Genomic DNA, 20,654 nt, shown 5'->3' with positions numbered 1-20,654 from the left:
CTCTCTTTCTCTCTCTTTCACACAGATACATAGTAGTAGTAGTAGTTTTCTTGCTTTTGCTATTTCAATCCTCCAGTCAATAACCTGGCTTTACTCGTATTTTCTTTTTCCTGTTCTCAATCCTCAGTACTCTTACTTATTACACTTCACTCTTACCTTCCTTCAAGAATTCGTAAGAATTTATGCTAGATATAGCATTACTAATAAGGCATGCATTCTTTACATATGAATACAAATAAGAAATAAGACAGCAATGTTTCCAGCAATGTTAAGCAGCAACAGTATATTCCACATTATACTCTAAACTAATTTAATCTATCGGTATTTCTGCATAGAAATCTTTTGACAAAAAACGATGTGTAATCCAAAGATGGTTCTGTTTCCTCGTCTTGGAAACAGAACATATCTTCCAAATACATCTTCCAGAGCAAATTGTGCCAAAAGTAGAAAACATTTGTTTCTCCAAATAACTCAGTCAGTTGTTCTTTATTTTGCTTTTGTTCAGCGATTTGACCCCTTGGCCCCCATATGCAACTTACACAGTAAAGACAAATATGGAACATTTACTGGAAAATTTCCCACTGTATGATTCTATGAGCTAGCTTGTTTAATGGAGAAGCCCAGGAAAGATAGGATATTATCAGACTTAGCTGTTCAGAAACATTATGGAAATGTAAGGCAAATCAACTAACAGTGTTAAGCAAGGGAGCTTGGTGCTCGGAAGATAGCAAATCATCTTATTCCTTCCCCTCATAAGAGATCGCAGCTCACACAGTTGAGATGCCCTATCTTCTTAAGTGCTTCTCAGTCTCCTTCTACCCAAGTCATTTGGGTTACCTTGAAATACTTTCAGCAATGACAGTAATTACAGAAGGCTATGTCCTCTAGCAACAATTCAAGCTGACTTTGTCAATTCTGCAGTAAAATGAAGTTAGGGCACAGAGAGGCAGTTACAAAAATCTCAGCTGTACCTCCAGTGTCATTTGGCTTAGGGACAGTAATGAAGAGCTGTGGGTGGTAACATCTTATGTCATTCCAGCTAGATCCGCAGGAAGATATCTGCTGTATGCCAATTTAAGAGAAATTTAATTCTCTTGAGAACATCCTCCCTTCAGGAGGGGAGTAGCCTTGATTCTCAGTAGCACTACCCCCCTATCATAAACTATTAAGAGCTTTTGAAGCGAACTAGTCCATGGGCTCACATCAAATAACAGACAAACAACATGCAACACTTCACCTCAATTAATCGGTCCCCAGCTTTTAGTCTTCCATCTTGAATAGCTGCACCTCTTGGAAGGATATTTTTCACATAAATTGGAGCTGAGCCACCAATTGGGACATCTCTTGAAGTAATGCTAAATCCCAAGCCTTCTGTACCTGCATAAAGAATGCAAAATATTATTTGTTAAAATGAACTATTTATATTTTATATTGTGTTTTAAATTTATCCAGCAGAACAAATGCATACCTGACTGATACAATCCATGAAAATACATATGTAGGATTTAAGAATTACTGCATGGAAAAAAAAAAAAAGAAAAAAAAAAACACACACACAACAAAAAAGCACAATATAGATGAAGTACTGACTCTTGGCACAGGTGGCTTAGCAGGCCCTCCCTGTAACTCGCTGTTCTGATTTCCAAGTCATTGCCATATTGCCATATTCCATCTTTCTACTTCAGATGAGATGAGTGACAAGGAACCAGAAGAAAGCATATCTGATGTCCTATCACTGCCTTCCCCCACGTCAATCTGGGTTTTGTCAATAATCCTCTCTTTCTCTACTGTCATTCTTCCAGCAATGTCAGGTGGTTGACAGTGGACTATGGAGCTTCACTAGCTCTGTTATGGGCACTGGCAGGGAATGGGCAGAACTGGAGTTCACTGGTCTCATTCTTTCTGCTCTGAGAGACCTCAGGCTGTTTTCTGACAGCAGCTCCTCTGCCATGTGGGGTTCCCAGCCTGGCTCTTGTCAGATCCCACCACATGTGGTGCCATGCAGCGATGTGCTGCTAGTGGGTGGCAGAGCCAGGCAGTAACTCCTACACTCCCTTCTGAGGTCATGCTGTGCACCACAGTGTCTGACAACACTCAGCTAAGATGGACTGAGGCAAAACAGAGACCTTTAAGATGACCTGGAGAAATCCACACAGGCATTCAGTCAATATGGCAAATGAAGCTTCCTCATATCTCAAAGAAATGTCCACAACTGGTCCCTGAAGTGTGCCTTGTGGCAGCACCCCACCAGCACTGGTATTCACAAGCAGAGAGGACAAACAGAAGTCTTTCCTACTATGTGGAAAGCTCATTTGTGATCCTCTATGTAAAACCATCCATCCATTGTTATTGACAACCTTTGAAAATCTGTGCCAAGGCCCCCACAACATTATACCTAAGTGCATTCAGAACATTTAACCTAGCATAAAAACCAACCGGCCATTCAGCCGAGAGCCTCCCTGACAGAGTGCCAGTATTTAAAACTCCAATTTGAAACATCTCATAAGCCGTCGAGATATGTCTACAGTTCAAGTTCACTAGGTGGGCACACACATGCCCAACCTAGATTTATATTTTGTTGTCAAGATATTGTATAAAAGTACAATATATTTTGTTGTCAAAATGGCAATCATGGAATAAAGTAAGCTGACACAGTTGTTGTTGACACAGTCAGTTGTGCTGGATTTTGCACCTGGGATGGGACAACGTTGGATATACATACAGATTGCAGGCAACAGGCTGGAGAGCAGCACAGCAGAAAGGGATCTGGGGGCTCTGGTTGATGGCAAGTTGACGATGAGTAAACAATGTGCCCTGCCAGCCAAAAGGGCCAACCATATCCTGGAGCGCATCAGGCATGGCACTGCTAGCTGGTTGAGGGAAGGGATTGTCCCACTCTGCTCTGGTGCAACCTCACCTTGTGTAGTGTGTGCACTTTTGGGCACCATGTTATAGGAAGGACATAAAACTATTAGAGTGTGTTCAGGGCTAACGGGATGGTGAAGGGTCTGGAGGGAAATACGTATGAGCAGTGGCTGAGGGCCCTTGGTTTGCTCGGCCCCGAGCAGAGCAGGCTGAGGGGAGGCCTCATGGCGGCCTGCAGCTCCCTCACGAGGGGAGCAGAGGGGCAGGCGCTGAGCTCTGCTCTCTGGGGACAGCGACAGGACCCGAGGGGATGGCATGGAGCTGGGACAGGGGAGGGTCAGGATGGGGGTTAGGGAAAGGGTCTGCACCCAGAGGGTGGTCGGGCACTGGGACAGGCTCCCTAAGGAAGTAGTCATACCACCAAGCCTGTTGGAGTTCAAGAAGTATTTGGATAATGCTCTCAGACATATGGTTTCGTTTTTGGGTGGTCCTGTGTGGAGCCAGGAGTTGGGACTTGATGATACTTGTGGGTCCCCCTTCAACCCAGGATATTCTATGATTCTACGTGACTGAAGGGACATAACCTTTTAAAGCTTCATCTTGAAAGTAGCTAAGTCCTAATTTATCCACAGCAAGTGTATGCAACTCATATTGTTGAAGAAATTTGCATCAGTTCCTCAAGGCTAACTATCATGACACAACTTCCCTTCCTTATGTCTGCAGCATTCAAGATAGATGGAAAAAAACTGATATTTGAATCTGACAGTCTTCATTCACTTTCAAACTGATATAAAATTTATCAGTGCTATTACACAGAGATGAAAAAATATTGGATCTCATAACATCCATATTTTACTTCGGAGACTTCACGATTTTAATGATGCTTCAAACGTTCATAGAGCTCTTTAGCTCCTTGCAATATGTGAAGATGATCTATAAAAATGAAAGTGGTTTGGTTTGTGTTTTTCTAAGTAGCAACTCAGCTTTTCATTGAACTTATCTTTTCCTTCATTTAAGGATCTGTGTAGAATGCTTCTCTTTGAATACATATTTTGTGTTTTAAAATTTCTAAAGTAATATCAAAACATGACAGTATGCCCAGGACAATATTTCATTATTAATAAGCTTAATCCCCATAGCCCGATTATGGTGTCATTACAGATGTCTGGTTCACACACTCCACTTTAAATCCCCATGGAAAAAAAAAACAGAAGTTGAAATGTTCACATTACAAATGCATACAGGATATAAGCCTGGACTGTGGCATTTTCTGCTGTCAAATCTTCAGAAAGCCTTTACCAAAGCTAGCAGAACACCGCAAATCCACCCCAACTGGGTCCAGATATTAGCAGAATAAAATTCTAATTACTTGTTTCTGTGGAAAGAGAGGGCTTGACTGGGCTTCATTTTGCTCTGCTGCTTTATACAGCTTTGCATGAGGCTGATGAAAATGACAGTCAAAAGCTGATTTTTTCACAGCTTCACTTTACTATTCGTGTACTATAGCTGCCCTTACCTGTATAATACAGCTTTGCAAACTCCCAAGCTTATTGTATTAAAGTTAAAAGTTGTCAAGATCAGGAAATAAACAGACATGTTTGACTGAGGCCAAAAATACAACTTCTGTGACTGGATTGATTTTAAGCTTTTTTTTGTTTCCTCCCTTTTCATACACATAACTAATTCAGTTATATCTATTCCATGCATTTCAGTAGTTCCATTAATCGAAATTCATATAACATCTCCCTGATGCTAAAATGCTTTTAGTTCTGATAATGTAAAATTGTAGGTTACCATAACAAGGGAGTTGTGAAAACTTGCTGTAGAAGCCGCTCATATCTCAAATTTATAATTTAAAAAAAGCCTTTAAGATGGGAGAAACTGGACACATATAGGCAGAACCAGAACAAGAGCAGAAAAAAGGAGGAATTTCCATCTGTTTGAAAACACAGGAGTCATCCTACTCAAAGCTAGGAGTTTAAGTTTGCAAGGTCTAGATTATGTTCAACTTAATCTTTTAGAGATTTTAAAAAGAAATTTAATAGAACATCTTCCTCTCTCCATAACTGTCATCTCTGACAACTATCAAATTACACCGACTGATAATAACATTTAAAAATTACCCACTAATTTGTGTAATTCAAATTCTTAGTCTTCTTTTGATATATCAGCATCTTTCTCGACAAGTTAGAGCTCCCCTTTTCTCATGAATGCTATGCTCAACATGCCTTCTATGGTCATGTTACTCTAGAGAACTCAGCCAGCTCTGACCTGAAGACAAAGTAGTTTTAGATAAATAAAAAGGACAGTTACAACAGTAAAGGAACTGTGTTGTACAAATTGAATTGAGGCAGATCAGTTGCTGTTTTGAAATAAATTGATTCTATTAGCAATAGGACATGTAAAAAAATAAAATAAAATAAAATATATAAAAAAATCCTGCACAGAATTTCCTTAAACATATGTTCAAAATGAATGTCATCATCTTACATGGAATCAGCCTGACTGTAAACAGACAGGATGTTAAAATAATTATTAAACCTTGCTGGAGATTGCTAGATTTCCTATTATCTCCTAGTGAAGTGTTTAATTTCTCACTAACGCTAGGGTTATCTTCTTGATCGTAGGGAAGTGTGTCTGGATACACATATCTTGCATTCTGTGCCTCTTCTGCATGAAAAATTGTGCAGTCCTCAACAGGAGGTCTAAATTCTCAGGAGAAAAATGTACTACTGAAATACTGCCAGAATACAAGACAAAAAGCAAGCATCACCTCAACATTGGTTCCAGTGCTTTCATGTCACTCTCAAAAGGACATTAGTTCAGAGACCCAACAGGGAATGTCTGAAGGACCTACACTGTCAACTTTTTACAATACTTCTCTTAGTTATCTTCCCCTTCAGGACTGCAAGCAGAACTTGAAGTAAATCATGCTCTTTTTTCTCCTTTAATTTAAGAAAATGCAGATGAGTTGTAAGGTATTTCAGTACAGATCTCCCTAAATTAAAAAAGAAAAAGAAAAAAAAAGCAAACAAACAAAAAACAACACACTAAACCTCACCTCTAAAACAATGTATAATGTTTGATAACCAGACAATTGGGACTGTATTTAATAGTACTTATGCAAGAAAAGCAGAGATCATTTTAGAACAACCTAAATATGGAAAATGCATGTGGGTGAAGAGTTTTCAGACAGAATAAAGGATTGTGAAGGAAAAGTGCAGATTCTTCATTACAACATGAAAGACATGAAACACAATCTCATTTTAAAAAAATAATATGGGATGTTGGTTACACATGCAAACAGTTTGTGACAGAAAGTAGTTTAAACAACTGAATTACAAAATAAAACATCCCCACTTAATGAAAGTATTAGATTATGAAATTATTAAGCACAGGAAGGGAGATAACATTGCAACAAAACTAAGTAGAAGGGCTGAACTTTCTGTGACAATAATCAGAGTAGACACTTTCCTTCCAAGCATTTCAAATTCCTGCTTTTTCACAGTAGACTATTTCTTGACATCCATGTATGGATGGATGATTGCCAAAACAATTATCCTACTATTTTACCTTAGAAAGCAGTTTTTATTAAGGACTGAACCTCATGCAAGAGCTGAACAGAAAATATGCTATCCTCATTGATAAGGGCTTCCATAATGTAACCAAGACCATAATGTAACCATTTTAGATACTTCCTGAAGTTATTTTACTGCCCCACACACACACAATCAAGACAAATTAATTGCATAGCCCTTTTTATGCAGTTGCATGATTTGAGATAACTTTTTTCTCCAAGCAAAGCTCAGACTTCTCAAGAAGATCTTTGATCAACCTAATAGAAACATTCTTCCTTTTTTGCTACAGTCTGCTAATAAATAGTGATGAGAAGTGTGAAAAAAAGTGGAAAGGTGAAATTCAATGCAGTTTATTTTACTTCAGTGGCTAGTAATGCCCAGAATTATTTGCTTCCCTTCTGAATCTCATTTCTCAAGGTCAGTTAAGCAATTTAGGAACCTACATATTTCATTTCAAAAGTGACAAACACCACTACTGCATCTCAAAAGAAAATCTAAAATCAGCCTGTTTCTAAGATAACATTTCAATCATTTCAAAATAAATTTTAAATAAAAATTTTAAATGTCAGTTCAAAGTCTGGCTCAAAAAACTGTGTGGGAAAGCAGGAGATAATGATGAAAAATGCATGTAAATCTGTACAGTTCAGATATATGATGCAGGATATCTTATTAGTCAAGTTTAAGGTCCTGTCTTGGATGCTCTGCTATTTAAGCCGTTTAACACAAGTAAAACAAGTAACTGCCCATACGTATGTTTTACTCCAGAACAAATATGATGGAATTTTAGAACAGAACAGGACAGAATAGAACAGTTCAGTTGGAAGGGATCTACAAAGACCATCGAGTCTGACTATCCGGCCACTTCGGGGCTAACCAAAATTTAAAGCATGTTATGAAGGGCATTATCCAAATGCCTCTTGAGTATTGACAAGCATGGGGCATCAAGCACCTCACTAGGAAGTCTGTTCCACAGTTTAGCACCCTCATGATAAAGAAATTTTTCCTAAAATTCAGTCTGAACCTCCTTTGGTGCAGCTTTGTGCCATTCCTACACATCCTGTCAATGGTTACCAGGAAGAAGAGGTGACCACCTCCCCCTCTACTTCCCCTCCTCAGAAAGTTGTAGAGACAATGAGGTCACCTCTTGGCCTCCTTTTCTACAGACTAGAAAAAACGAGTGTCCTAAGCCTCTCCTCACAGAACTTGCCTTCCTGACCTTTTACCAGCTTTGCTGTCCTCCTCTGTATGCATTCAAGTATCTTAACATCCTTATGTTTTATATATATTAATGTCAGTTTAATATCTTTTTTTAATATCTGAAATTAGCATGCTTTGAAACTACCCATACCATCTTATTTATGTCTCTAATGACGTCTGCAGAAAAAAATCAGGTGTTGCAGGGCTGAGTGTAAAGGTGCCACAACACTGAATGCCCAGTCACCTGGTGGGACTTGCAGCGTTTGGGTTCTGTATACGAGACGGTGCAGTAACAACCACAGAAGGGAGAGCAAGCGAACAGGAATCCAGTAGGAAAGTCTAAAGAGCAAGGAGCCTTGTAGTCCTGCTCACATCTACAATTTACACATTTCTTCTCTGTTGTAGTGCACTAAAGTGGCTCCTTCCTTTAAGGACTAACCATCTCCTAGAACATGGCTAGTATGCCCTTTCTGTGATGGGCCTGTCAATTCCTACAGGTTTCTTGTTATAAGGTTATCCTGTAGTTCTACCACTAATTTATTTCCCATGAAGCTATACTATTTTACAAGAGATAAATACTTTTTGGTCCAAGAGGGAAGAGATGAGCACGGTTCCCCTGGCTGGCAGCAGAGAGATATGGACTGAAGGCCAAACACACTGAACATTTCAGACAAAAAATCGCAAAATATTTGGTGCAACTAAGACCAACTTAGAAAACAGGAGCTTGATTTTGACATTTTACCTAAATAATTATATATTCAATTTAGCTGGACAAAAAAGGCAGATGTAGTTAGAAATGATCCAGCACAGTATTATCATATTTGAGGGCAATCAAATTTGAAGAAGCTAATTTAAAGATTGAGTACTTTGGACTTGTACTTAGTACAGTCAAAAATATCTGATTAATGCAATGTCCAATTAATGCAAATCTGATTAATGCAATGTCCAATTGAAAAGAAGTATTTTGAACACTTCAGTTGAGCTATCAGGCTAAATGCTGCACGTGCTCAGAGACAGAGCCTTAGAATACTTTGGTGTATCATAGGTTACTTATAAGTGCTGGACTAAATTTTTTGCAGTCAAAAAAATCACTCTGGAACCGTACTATTTTAGATGAGATAAAAATTTTTCCTAACCCTCTGTGTGCTACATCAGTGATCTTATTTTCTCTAAATATTAGCTGTAAAAAACTTTTTATTATTTTTTTTGTAATTTTGTAAAATACTGAGTATGATCTTACACTAATATATATATATAAACATAGTGTGGCTGTCATCTCTTGTGCTATCTTAATTTGCGTGAACTATTAAGCCAGACTGTTATACACCCTAACAGCATTCGAATATCAGTAATAACCCCTACATCTATATGCTAAAAGTTCAGGCCCTGACCTTTAAGGAAAGATAAACAGATATCCATTTTCATTTAGAAAAGCCAACAAACATTCTGCATTGACTGAAACATATGACTGACCTTCTCTTCTGACTTTATTAAACAGCTAAATCCTATGAAAGTTCAGGTTATTTTAAAATGCCAAAACAGCAATAAATATTAAGAAATCATAATTACAGAAGCACATACTGTAGGGCTATCTTACCATGTCATTTTATATAATATAGCTCATGCAATATATAGAAACGCAGCTGTAATAAAGGTCTCTCTGTATTGAAAAAAAGTCAATTCTCATATACTACATCATTAACCAGAACGCACAGGTTAAATCCAAAGTGAATTTTAAGATGAAGCCTTACATGCTTGTATACCTTAATGCACATTTTTTAATTTAATGATGGTAATTGGTGAAATAACTACTGTCTGTTAGCTACAAAGAAAGCACATTTGTTAAGTTCCCATAAAGCTTGTATTATTACAACATCCTTCATTAGAAATAATCAAAGATGATTAGCATCCCTATTGTACTCATATTTATAACAAACAACTTAGGCATATACTTAAGTGTTTTGCTTCATTTGTTGCTCCAGATGTATGTTCTCAGAGCAATCAAATGAAAGCCAAAATGGGATGCCTTACCTCTCGTCTCCTCACAGTGTAAATTAACAAATGAAGGACAACAGTGATAAAGAGGTACCCTTCTTTATGAACAGATTATTTTTTTTAATATCATCACACACAAAATATGGAACACTAAACAGTTTGTCTCTATAATCTGAGCAAGGTGTAATCTCTGCATAAGTATTATTCTCATAAAAACAATGTTAAGAGCAAATATTCCCTGTAAACTTCAGAAATATATTTTTAGATATGGATTTCAAAGCTTTTATTAGCAAAAGAGTTATTTTTTTTTCTGGTGTGAACTAGATGTTGAAGAATCTTATAGGTTACCTCAATAGGTAGCATGCATCTCCTCCTCTCCAAAACCACCTAATGTACTGGTGCTTGTAAAGCTGAATTACATTACAGAAGTGGGGAAAGATTATTCATGGAATAATACCCAGTGCAAGAGGACCAAAATGTAAACTCATGTCAATCAAAGAATCCATAATATATAAAAATTACATTTTCTTATCATCTATGTCACACACAACTTATGCAAAAATATTGTTTTTCCATATTCCATATTCATTTGTTGTTGCTTTTAAATTATATGAAATATGTATTTACACTCCTGGCTAAGAACTATTTTACATAATGTCCAAATGACAGTAGACACCAAAAAATACGTAAAAATCACTGCAGTGTCTGAGAACTTCTGTGTAAGCAGAGTAACTCCTTACTCAGCCAATAGCAGTAAGTTTTTCCAAGCAGGCTGATTTGAGCTGATGGCCTGAAGTATTTCTTGAAGGAGCATCAACAACAGAAGCAAACTGTCAACTCAACCTTATGTCATCTAAGTTTGTAGAGCTTAAAATTCAGCAACCAGAAAGAAGCAATCTGGTGGTTCATGTGAAGTTCATAGAAAAGAAAGCATTATGATAATGTGACAAGTAGCCTGGCACCTGTGAAACTAAAATATCTACCATTCAATGCACTGTCTTTGGTACCTTTCTATAAAAAAAAAAAAAAGAAGAAGAAGAATTATTAACACTAAGCAGATAAAATTTCCTAAGGGGAAAATATTTCAAGTTCACAGAGAATGTTGTCAAACAGGTAATTTTTTTGCTGTGTAATGTAAATAAAGTTCTTCTTCCTAGAGACCAAAGGTTATATCTAACCTTAAACATGCTCATTTTAATATCATAGAGCTTGCAGCATGTATAATCTTTTAAAAATCTTTTACAAAGAGATAAGAAATATTTGTACCTAGATGCCATTTTACTGTAATTTAAACACTGTTAAAAGCATCTAGATGGTAACTGTATAAAAAAATATCAATTTTCCTCACTAAGTGCATTTAATGTGTCGTACAGATTCCACGAGTGTAGATGCACCGATGCATCTACATGTAGTAAATACATATAATACAGATGTTAAGAGAAGCAGGCAGTACTTTCTTCTCTGCCTTTAAATAGTCTCTCACCCCTATTCGAATTACATTAGCATAAGGCCCAAGATAGGAAATATCACGTTACTTCTCAACTGTTTAAACGAAGACTTTCACATCCCAGTGGACTAAAAAAAACACGTTAGCTGGAAATTAGAAACTCCAGTCTACCAGCTCAATTCAACAGACTTTTAAAAGCTAACAGCAAAACCAGCTACTGAGTTTGAAAGTCATGATAAAGTCATGATTTTCTGTAAAGTACAGAAAATAGCCCATTTTAGCTTATTTACTTTTTTTAGTTAAATAGTTCTTCGCTCCCTGGGTCTTGGCCAACAGAAGTTGTAGCACTCATAACACTTCACTTTTTTTAGTTAAGAGACAGAAAGGAACGTTAAAGCATTCTTTTAAATGGCCTTTTATAAATATGCTGCATATGCCAAAGGCAAGGAAAGACTGCTTTAGGGCACAAAACAACCATTTGGCCTGAGAATGAATGAGTAGCACCTGTGTTTCAAAAACCAATACATCGCATCTGCAGAATGCCATGACTAACATAACGGCATTGGACACATATACATACACCACACTTATACACCTCATGATGTATGAGAAATGCACTAGTGCCTTACCTTTTCTCAGTTGTATACTGAGCCTCTTCCCTATCTTTTTGGTGTTATACCCACTGTTTGCAGTGGAGGTGAGAACTTTCTGAGGTGATGGTACCAGGCCCGATGGTGGTTTCCCTGATGAATTCACACTATGAGGTAGCTGTGAGTAGGATTCTGTCTGATCGGACTGGTTACCCGCTCTAGACATTCTTTGTAACGTGTGAAGTCCAGAATTGTGAATACTTTTGCCATCGGTATACTGGGAATCAGGGCTGAAGCGGTTGGAGTAGTACATGTTCTTCTCGCTCTGGGACAACTGTTCGTACTTCTCTTTACTTGCTGCAGGGACCACATGGAACCAAATGAACGGTGTACGCATGGCTTGGCGAAACATATGCTGTGCTCTAGGTTTCAAAATGAACAGAAAATTAGCAAATTAGGACTGGCAGACTACAAGACATTATAAGCATAATTACTGATGTTAATTAAGCAACATGAGCTGACAGACACATTGCAGAAACTCAAGCATAAACTGTAAAACCTGAATCTGTTCATTAGTCTACTTTGCCTGCTTTTTGCTAAGGTTTATTGCCTTAGGGTAACACAATGGTTAAATATGCTTAAAATCTAACATTCCAAATACTGTACTCAGAAGAGCAAAAATTTTAACCACAGCCTTGAAAGGCAGGCAGTTCTATGGCAGGATTACAGTGTTCTTTTGCTTTGAAACTTGATAATTGTTTCTTTAGATACAGTAATCACAGTGATGACAGAATTATTAAAATTAAAATTACACTTATACAAAGACTGTGTATTTCCTTATTTGCTGAGAGTATATGCAGTCTTGCAAAAAAATCCAGATTACACTTCACTTTTTGTACATAAGTAGTCTTTCAGAATGCAACACTAATAGGAACAAAATGCTTAATCCTGCACAGATGGGCATTGGGCTCTAGATCATGATGAGAAGTACACAAAGTCAAGAAGTCTCTTCAGACCTCAGTTTTGATTCAGAATCTTAGAGTAAGTAGACACAAGCTGCTTTTTACCATATGGTAAAGGGTTATATTCCAATACGGGTTAAAGAAATTTAAAAAAAAATATCAGATATATATCAAAGTATAGGATGATCAGTCTAAATGATATTCCTCTGACTCTCAACATATTTAAGTTTTCAGAAAAACGTTATCATCTTTAAAATGATATGTTTTCTGTGTACCTCTTTCCCGCATTCTCTTTTAATTATCTGTGTATAAACTACAATCTGATTTCAATGTTAAAAGTCTTTCCGATTCACATTTTCAGGATTCTACCAATTCCAGGCTTCCACTAAGCAAGTATTTATGATGTCTTGAGCCTCTCTAGAAAGCTTCTCCATAAAGTAACTTTAGTTTTCACATATACAAAACCACAAATATTTTTTATACATTAAAGCCTTCATGTTGTCCATGTATATTGAACGTGATGCATTACAAGTATAAAAGCAAAAATCATGTGAGAATTTCATGACAAAAACTTTGTGAATGAAAGAAGAAGAAGTTTGTAACATTCAAAACCACAAAAAAGAACTGAATAAGAAGTGTATATATTCTAATGACAGCAATTATCTTGAATTTTTGTAGTTTAGCTAAATGAAAACTACTACTAATGTCCAAGGCAAGCTTAGACAATTTTTTCATAAATACTACATTGCCACAAATGACTTCATTGTGCAGTGTTAAAAATTAAATATGGTAATGTAGCAGTAAATAAACTTACTGTTCAAATCTCCTGTTCCGAAGGTCTCCATCATTAATCCTGACAATACAGTCATTCTCACGAAAAAGGTTTTCTTGTTCAGCTTTTCCACCTTTTTCCAACCGCTTTACTAGCAGCCCCAAGGTTCTGGAACATTAAGATTACAAGTGATTACAGATTTAACATTTTGCAGCATATAAAATCCTACTGGTTTAATATTTTATCATAATAATTATATAAACTAAATTTTAAACCATCTTTACCTGGGAGTAGGCTACCAAAGTTTCAAATAATTTATAAGCATTACCTGAATTACTATCCATTATCCATGAAACGAAGACCCTAGGTGAAACAGGTATGTCATTAAAAAAGTGCAGGCAGCATGATGATATCAAATTTATTCTTGCAAAAGGCCTAGATGTTTGAAAAGTAGAACTTGGTTTCATGAAGCACTGCACATCTGACAGCCATCATCTCTTCTGATGGTTAACTAAAGTTGAAGAAGTTCAACTTAAGATATGAATTTCTGAATTAGCAGAGAATACCACAGCCATTGCTACTGCTCCTGTGCAAGTGAAATGTGGGGTCATCTCATGTAATAACCACCCTATAATGAAAGGATGGACAAAGGATTCAGGAATTTCTTGTGAATCTAATGCTTTTGTTGTAAACCTTTTCTTGCAAAACAGCAAAAAGGAAATTAAAAACTTAAATGTCATTTTTAATTCAACATATTATCTTCAGGGAATTGGTGCAGTAATGACTGAAAACAATTAGTATCTGATAGCTTCTGTGTTATGAGTTGATCACATCTGCCTAGTGCTTAGGTACAATGTTGTCTTACTGACATTCATAGAAAGGAAATAAATGTTCAACCTGATATTATGAAATGGATCCAGAAGAGTGGATTTCTTACGTACTGGTAGGACTGTGTGAAAAGTAAGTGATGTTTCTATACCTGAACTCTAGGTTTGAAGAAGGATTCAATCTTCAGAATTATTCTTGCATCGACACTGCATTTGTTTGTTTGTTTGTTTTAAAATCAGCTTTATAATGAAATCCCACAGGACATATCAGAGGGTCAAATTCACAGCATCCTAGTCAACAGAATTACTTTTGAAAAAGTCACTTCAAGGCATGGTGTGCAAAATCCTTAGCTGCATGGCAGAAATTGCAAAACCACATATGCCTTTTAGAACAAAACTTACAGTGAACATAGCACTTCAGTTCACACATACCTCAAAGAAAATGAGCAGTCAATGATGCTTAAAAGGACTTCTCATGCAATTGAAAGTTAGAATGTACTTGAGCACTTCATCAAATGGGTCAGAAAGGCAAAATTAACTTTAACTTAGTCTTCCACTTTAAATTCTTCATTTATCAAGTTACCACCAACATATGTCAGACATTTATTTTAAAGAATAGTCATACTGTTTCTTCCACAAGCCAGATGAAAGAGTAAGAGAAATAATTATTTATTTATTTATTTATTTATTTAGTATTTCCACTTTGGAACTTCCTGGAGACAATAATATACGAAGTGTAAAGGATCTATACATGCAAACAGACTGAGAAAAACGACATAAATCATTTTGACAACAGAAATCATCAAATGAAGTTTGAATCAGACATTAACGTTTAACTGACAATATTCTGTTTCCAGCTCATACAGTATATTTTGCAAACACCTAGCATACTGCATACCTAACCTTCAACTCGTCCAGGTCCCATGAGAGACAAACCTTCAGTGCCCTCACTTGTTCCTGATGCACCACTGGGGTGCAGTCACTGTCACTGATGCTAACTGTGATTGGGCTCAACTTGAGCTCAGCTGTTGCAATTAGCAATCTGTCTCTTCACAATAACAGTGGCAAACACAATGATTAGAAAGGTTCCGTAAAGCTAAAGTATCAGCTCTCTAGAATACAAGCATTTCAGAAAAAAAAGTATTGAAAAACACAACAGATACTAGTATGTGTCTAGTCCTATCCTTCCCCACGCCACGTTGATATTCTTTGGTTTTGGAAAGTTCCACCTTTTGTAGATTCCTTCCAACAACCCTGTGTCTTCCATTATAATTAAATAAATAAATAAATAAACTTTGTTTGTTTCTTTGTTTGTTTTCCCCAAAGCAAAAACCTAGCTAGTGATCACCTAGCTAGTGAAACACATTTTAGGATATAATCTCGGAAGTATTATCTACATGTTTTAAGGTGTTTTCCTGTTTGCCTTTCCCACATTCCTGTTAACAGTTTGCATGAAAAAAATAAAAAAGTAAAAAGTAAAAAAACAAGTCCACAACAGTCAAACAATAGTTTAATGATCACGTTGTGCTGCATTTATTATACTAAAATTTGCTTAAAATAATGCGGAAGTGTCACATGAAGTAAAACAAAATGAATTTCTAAAATGTTCATACCATCCCTTTTTCCTCCTATTCACTAATAAAAGTGTCAAACACCATCTCAGATTTTTACATCATCATAAATAATTCTAGAAAATAAAATTTTATACACTGTTTTTAGTTGCGGAAAGAAAAAAAAAATAGTATTTATGAATGTTAGTAGTAAAAGTATTTATATTTCTCTAAGAAAATAAAAAATACTTGTATGCCCTCTCTACATGAGTTTTATTGGAACTTCAGTTTTCATACATTTAAAACTGACAGTTAAAAAACAAGTTTGGCTACTTTTTCACTTGTGAGTTGTTGAATTTCTCTGGATAATGTCTTTGGGCCCCAAGGTGAAGTTATTGAAGGGGTATCTCTACAAGGGACAGAGCAAGCAAATACAAGAACGTGAATATTACATTTGAGAGAAATCATCCCACAACATTTGAGGGGAAGAGGAAAGAACTGTGTCTGCACTTTCTCTTCTTTCTCTTCGTGCCCAGCAGTAGTCTGTTGTGGGTGAGCTCCACTGTAATGCCCACAGATACAGAATTTGGAGGTGCATGCACTGATTGCATGAGAACACACACAGTAACAGCAACCGGTCTTTTGTTTATATGCTTAAATATTAGAAATATTAAAATACCAATGTATTAAATACCAAAAAATTCCACACCCACTACAATACTCTGAGTCAGTATTACAGTAATAATACAAAACGCAAAATTCTATGATTATTTTATCCCAACATCTTCACATACTCATACACTCTCAAAGCAAGTGGTCTATCATTTTTTGCATAGCATTTTTCTTGAAAAACAACTTTCCACTGTTTTGCATTCTGAAGGAGTATTAAAAATTTTATTAATGCAAGACTTTATGCATGGCTTGTAATTTTTTTTTTAAACTTTATTCAGCTAAATCCTTAAATCTAGTACAAATTGTACTAATCTTAACCAATGGTAAAATAATGTAACACATAAATGTGCTACCAGTCAAAATTGCAAATAATCTCATTAAACAAAGGCTACAAGTTTTACTAATGCAAGATTGCTCATCTCAGACACAACATATGGTGCTCATGAGGACTTCTCTTTTTAACAAATGTTAGAGCTAGGCTAACCAAGGCACATAAAGCTGAAGACACTGAGAACAGATTCAAAGCTGGATGAACAGCCTGAGTCAAGTTTGAAACCAGGATCTTCACAATGCCTGTCTTTTCATTTTCATTTTTATTTTTTTTACAAACACATGGAACAAAGATCCCTTTAGACGCAGTTCTGTAAACAACTTACTGAACACAGTTCTGCATAGCGTGGTAAACACTCCTGGAAAACATATATACCCGAAAATTTTAGTAACAAAAGCCTATCAATTTCCTGCAGATTTTTTTCAGCAAACTATGGTTAGGTGCAGGAAAATTACTCTAAAAAATGAGTTACAGGGATTCATGTTTGTTGTTGCAGTGACCACAGATAAACAGGGTAGAGCTGCTATGGCAAACATGCAATAACCTAAACACTAATTGGATTTTGCTTCCCTGCCACATGGTACTACCATTAATTCTGAAAAGTGGAGCTGTAAGCTCTACTACGGTTTCAGAATTACCTTTCCTACATTAGGAAACCATATAAATTTTGTCAGCCTATAAACTAATCTACTGTAAAATACAGAAGAGCATATATATCTGTTTGAACACAACCATGTGGCATACAAATATATGGGTGCATTTATTTGTATTTGCTTAATATTATCAGGGAAAGTCAGACCACAAGTTTTCTGATGTAAGTTCTTCCATTATAAATATCTTAACTTATAACTTCTTTGAGAACGGGGTTAAATGTTGTGTGAACCTCAGCACTCTGCAAACACTCTACAAGTCTGCAACCCTGTAGAAACAACACTTATAAATGGAAATTTGGTACCTTCTCTGTTTTAGACTTGCATTAGCTGAGGAGGGGACAAAAGGGAAACACAGACATGGGTACCACAGTGCAAAGCTCTATCTTTGTATTTGTTTTAAATACATAATTGGGAATGTAAACAGCTTAGATTATATTAGCATTTGTACCACTGTATTTCCACAAGGTTCATTACTCTAATTATACAATTAAAATAAACTCAGCTACATGAGTTAACGTTTCAGTTCTAAGTATAAATTACAACCAATGATAAAACTAGAAATAAGCAGCAAGTGTTTTATTGACGTCTAAATTGCCTGAGTTTGTCTGAGTAGTTCTTTGAAATTGTGAACTCCCCACATGCCACCCAGCTGTATGGAAATGATGATAATTTGTCTTAATAAAAACTGACAGTGTAGATAGTGTGAGAGTAATAAAAATATTACTTCGAGCATCCAGACTATGATTCAGCCATCACTGCCCACTGCACGTACACACTGAAGTTATTTACCTCTTACCTACAAACTAACCGCACATAATCAAATCAGGCAGAAGAGAAAATAACCAATTTAGATGTCTATGAAAGTCACTAACATGAAAAGGCAAAAACTAGATTAAGGGGCAAAAATAATGACGGATTCAAAAACAGATGTGTAGCAGTTTCAAACAAATTATGCAACAATGGAAGAGCTCTGAGATGTTTGACGGGAACACAAACACAGTGCAAATTTCTTGAGACTAGGAGGTCAGAGTAGGCAAATCAGCTTGTTTGTTTAAGTTAAATTATCATGGCTGATCAATGCTAAATTGGACATCAACTCCTTTACACAACATTTATGTCACCGAGCTACTGTAGCATATTAACATAACTTTGTCAGCTTTGATGCCTGAAGTCCGGGACCAATTTCCTATCTTTGGCAACTATTCCTCAGCTTTTTAGTTTGAACAATACTTCAAATTAAGTTTATACAACTTTTAAAAGGATGAGATCAGACAAAGAAAGCCTTGAGTTCAGCTAAGAGAATGAGGGAATGGTACATTCGCTCCACAGGAATCTTTTCCCAATGCATATGAAAACCATAGCTACTTCTGAGACTTAAAAGGCTGGAAATGCAGAAGAAATAAATGGAGATGCAGGTAACACATACCCACTAGACGATCAAATACAACGTGATTGTTAGAATGTCACCTTGAAAGCAATATTAAGGAATGTCAGCATAGACAATAGGCATTAGATGTGACTTTAGGGTTTTTGTGTCTTGAGGAAAAGAATAAAACTTTTACAGTGAAATATAAACTGCTTCATAAGTTCTAGACAGTGAAGGGCACTTCTACTAAAAGAAAAAAAAAAAAAAAAAGAAAAAATCAAAAACCCATAGAGCAGAAAAATGTGGAAGAATTTTCTAGCACAGGGATTGTGTATACATGAATTTTATAATAAAACTTTTTTTCTTAATTAAATCAGTTAAATTTATGATATAAACTGGCAAAAAGTAAGAAAATGCAGACTCTTAGTTTTCCCATCCTTCTAAGACTTCTTTAATATTTTTAGGACATTCAGGATATATAATCTAAAAATACAGACTAAATATTTTTAGCTGCCACGTTTTAGATTTTATCATGGATTCCATGGCATGTTTTGATAGGAAGGACAGCAGGCAAAGCCCCACAAATTCACAGCTCTGAATCAAAATAATATGTCTGGTATTTATTAATGGAAGTTCTTTCAAAGTTTTTTCAGGTGAATAGTAAAATCTTTTTCTGTTCCAGTAACGCAAACTTCACAATAGTCTTGGGACTATGGAGCTTTCCCCACCGCTACTCACAGAGATTTCTGATGTTATCTCATATATTCCTTGTGTCAGCTGAACCTCTTCCCAAAGAAAGATATGGCACCATTTCAGAAGTGCAGCAATGGTTTAGAGCTCAAGAAAATTTCAAAGTCTCATAAAAGTAGAAGAGGCCATATAACAGTAAATCATGCTATAATATGCATCAACATAACTTCTTCCATCAGTCAGGATTGCTCAAATGTTAAATTCTTAACAGACCGAGTGCTTGCTGTCCTCTCTGAGCACCTACTTTCTTCTGTAAAATGAAGGACAGACTGATGCTAACAGCAATTCTTCACAGATTTAGATAATTTTTTCCCTTTCTGCTTTCATCTCGTTGTTCTCCTTCTTTTCCTCCTTGTTCTTCTCTTTAGGTAAACACTTTCCTGTTTACATCCTGTTCTTTCTTTCTGCTTTCATTTTTCATGCCTTATATTCTGCTTGAGACTGAACTTACACCATTACAAAAAGCAAGCTGATTTTGCAAACAGAACTTTAATCTTGAAAAATTTCACAACCATAAGGTGATGAATATGTATACCCCTCCTCTCTTTTGACAAGGTGAATAAACTGTTACCCAAAGCATATGGTCAAAAGGGCCAATAAAGGACAGATGTATTTGTAGAAGTAAAAACAGAGGAATAATAGGCAAATATATCCATAAAAGAAAGTGTTGACCATGTCTGGATAAATCAATAGAATATTTCCCAGAGAATAACGGAGAGGGTTTTTTTTTATTCTTTCATAAAAAATAACGTTTTTTCCAGGAGTAGGAATAATCAGTAGCATCTCCATAAATGAGGCAGAGATCTTTACAGATTTTGTTCAAAATCATGAGCCAATACAGAAGACAGATTCTTACTCCAAACTGAAGCCTACCACAAAAGACCATGAAAGAAACAAATATTTCCTCAAAATAAGCAAAAGACATAGTTGTGGCACATACTTTTTAAAGGTTTAGGGTGTTTGCTTTTTGGGGGGGAAAGAGGGAGAACTGTATTAGTATGTTTTTACACTTTTGAAAGTAAATTATTATTTTAATAACCATTGCTTGTTAAAGTAACATTTTCAAAAGAGAATGAAAGGAACTGGAAGAACTGAAAAC

The 20,654-nt window shown here is 36.1% G+C and overlaps 1 protein-coding gene across 11 annotated transcripts in view; it reads right to left on the bottom strand.

The window, feature by feature from the left end:
* The window catches only part of PARD3 (par-3 family cell polarity regulator), a 445,907-nt gene that overhangs the window by 197,370 nt on the left and 227,883 nt on the right, over positions 1–20,654 (bottom strand). For all 11 annotated transcript variants that reach the window (XM_084507958.1, XM_084507950.1, XM_084507957.1 and 8 more), the window contains 3 exons: positions 13,449–13,574; positions 11,712–12,094; positions 1,238–1,377 (listed from right to left, as the gene is read on the bottom strand). In XM_084507958.1, the coding sequence (XP_084364084.1) occupies positions 1,238–1,377; positions 11,712–12,094; positions 13,449–13,574 (649 nt within the window). The remainder of the gene's footprint in view (positions 1–1,237; positions 1,378–11,711; positions 12,095–13,448; positions 13,575–20,654) is intronic.

The sequence above is a fragment of the Aythya ferina genome (genome assembly GCF_964211825.1).
Source record: "Aythya ferina genome assembly, chromosome: 2".
NCBI lineage: Eukaryota > Metazoa > Chordata > Aves > Anseriformes > Anatidae > Aythya > Aythya ferina.
Note: the sequence above shows the minus strand (reverse complement) of the source record. Positions and strands in the feature narration are given on the sequence as shown.